The following is a 1133-nucleotide window of genomic DNA, read 5'->3' on the forward strand; positions in this document are numbered from 1 at the left end:
CGCGGCTACACCGGTAAACAACAACCTCTGATGCGAACGTAACAGTCCCCGTCGGCAAATAACGAACCAACCACGATAACATGTTATGTTTCTATGTTGGACCGAGCAGCGTTGCAGGTCGCGTGCTGCCAGAACAAGCGAAGAGTGTTCGACTTCCTCGTTGCGGGTCACATGTGCGACGAGCTGCTGAATGCACCCACACATTACCGGCCCATCATGTCGGCGCTGCTGCTGGCGGTGAAGCACGCCGGTGTTGATACCACCAGGCGACTTCTGGAGTTGGGCGCGCAAGAGAGCAACGCCGGTCTGGACTTTTCACCTCTGCATGCCGCGTGCAATGTGTGTGCTCCCCGTCACGGCGGTCACCACACGACACACAACACGACACACGCGCACACGCACGACACTCAGCGCACTACCGCACACACGACCACACACACACGACACACGACACACACACACACGGCACACAACAAAGAGTTCATACTTGCAAACTGAGCGATCGCGTGACCCGCTTTCAGGCCGAAAAGGACCGCGAGGAGCTGATGGCGTTGTTCGTCGAACGCGGGGCCGACGTCAACGAGCGCACCAAATCCGGCGGCCAACGCACGTGCCTGCACATTCTCGCCGTGTCACCAAGCGCGTCCGTCGAAGCCCTCCAGTTCCTGCTCGACAAGGGCGCCGACGCCCGCCAACTCTCGGTAACCCACACACGACACACGGCACACGGCACACGGCACACGACACACGGGCACACATGAATCTGCAAACGACCAACGACACGACCAACGACAGGGAGATGGCAAGTCGGCGCTGGAGGCGCTGCTGACCAAGCGACCGGACGAGTTGGCGCGAAAGCTGGCCATGGGCGAGCTGCTGCTGGCGCACGGCTGCCCGATCGCGAGCCGCACGTCGCTGCTCGTGCTCGTGCTCCAGTGGCTCCGCCGCCCCGCGTCCGGGTGGCGGCCTCACGAAAAGGCGGCCTACGACGCCGTCGAGCAGACCACCCACGACGCGCTCCAATGGCTCTTCGACCGGGCCGCGTGGCCCACGCCCCTCGACGCGGCCACCGACGTCAACACAGTTGTTCTGCCGCTGGTGGGGAGCAGCTCGCCGAGCATCATGGTGCTGCT

The 1133-nt window shown here is 62.9% G+C and overlaps 1 protein-coding gene across 1 annotated transcript in view; it reads left to right on the forward strand.

Annotated features, from left to right (window-relative positions):
* Positions 1 to 325: 325 nt before the first annotated feature.
* Positions 326 to 1133, forward strand: part of ACA1_210560 (uncharacterized protein) — a gene marked incomplete at both ends in the record, with an annotated part of 3805 nt that continues 2997 nt past the window's right edge. The window contains 3 exons of the mRNA XM_004336949.1: positions 326 to 332; positions 522 to 701; positions 796 to 1125. Of these exons, the coding sequence (XP_004336997.1) occupies positions 326 to 332; positions 522 to 701; positions 796 to 1125 (517 nt within the window). The remainder of the gene's footprint in view (positions 333 to 521; positions 702 to 795; positions 1126 to 1133) is intronic.

Source organism: Acanthamoeba castellanii, assembly GCF_000313135.1.
Source record: "Acanthamoeba castellanii str. Neff unplaced genomic scaffold scf7180000084758, whole genome shotgun sequence".
NCBI lineage: Eukaryota > Discosea > Longamoebia > Acanthamoebidae > Acanthamoeba > Acanthamoeba castellanii.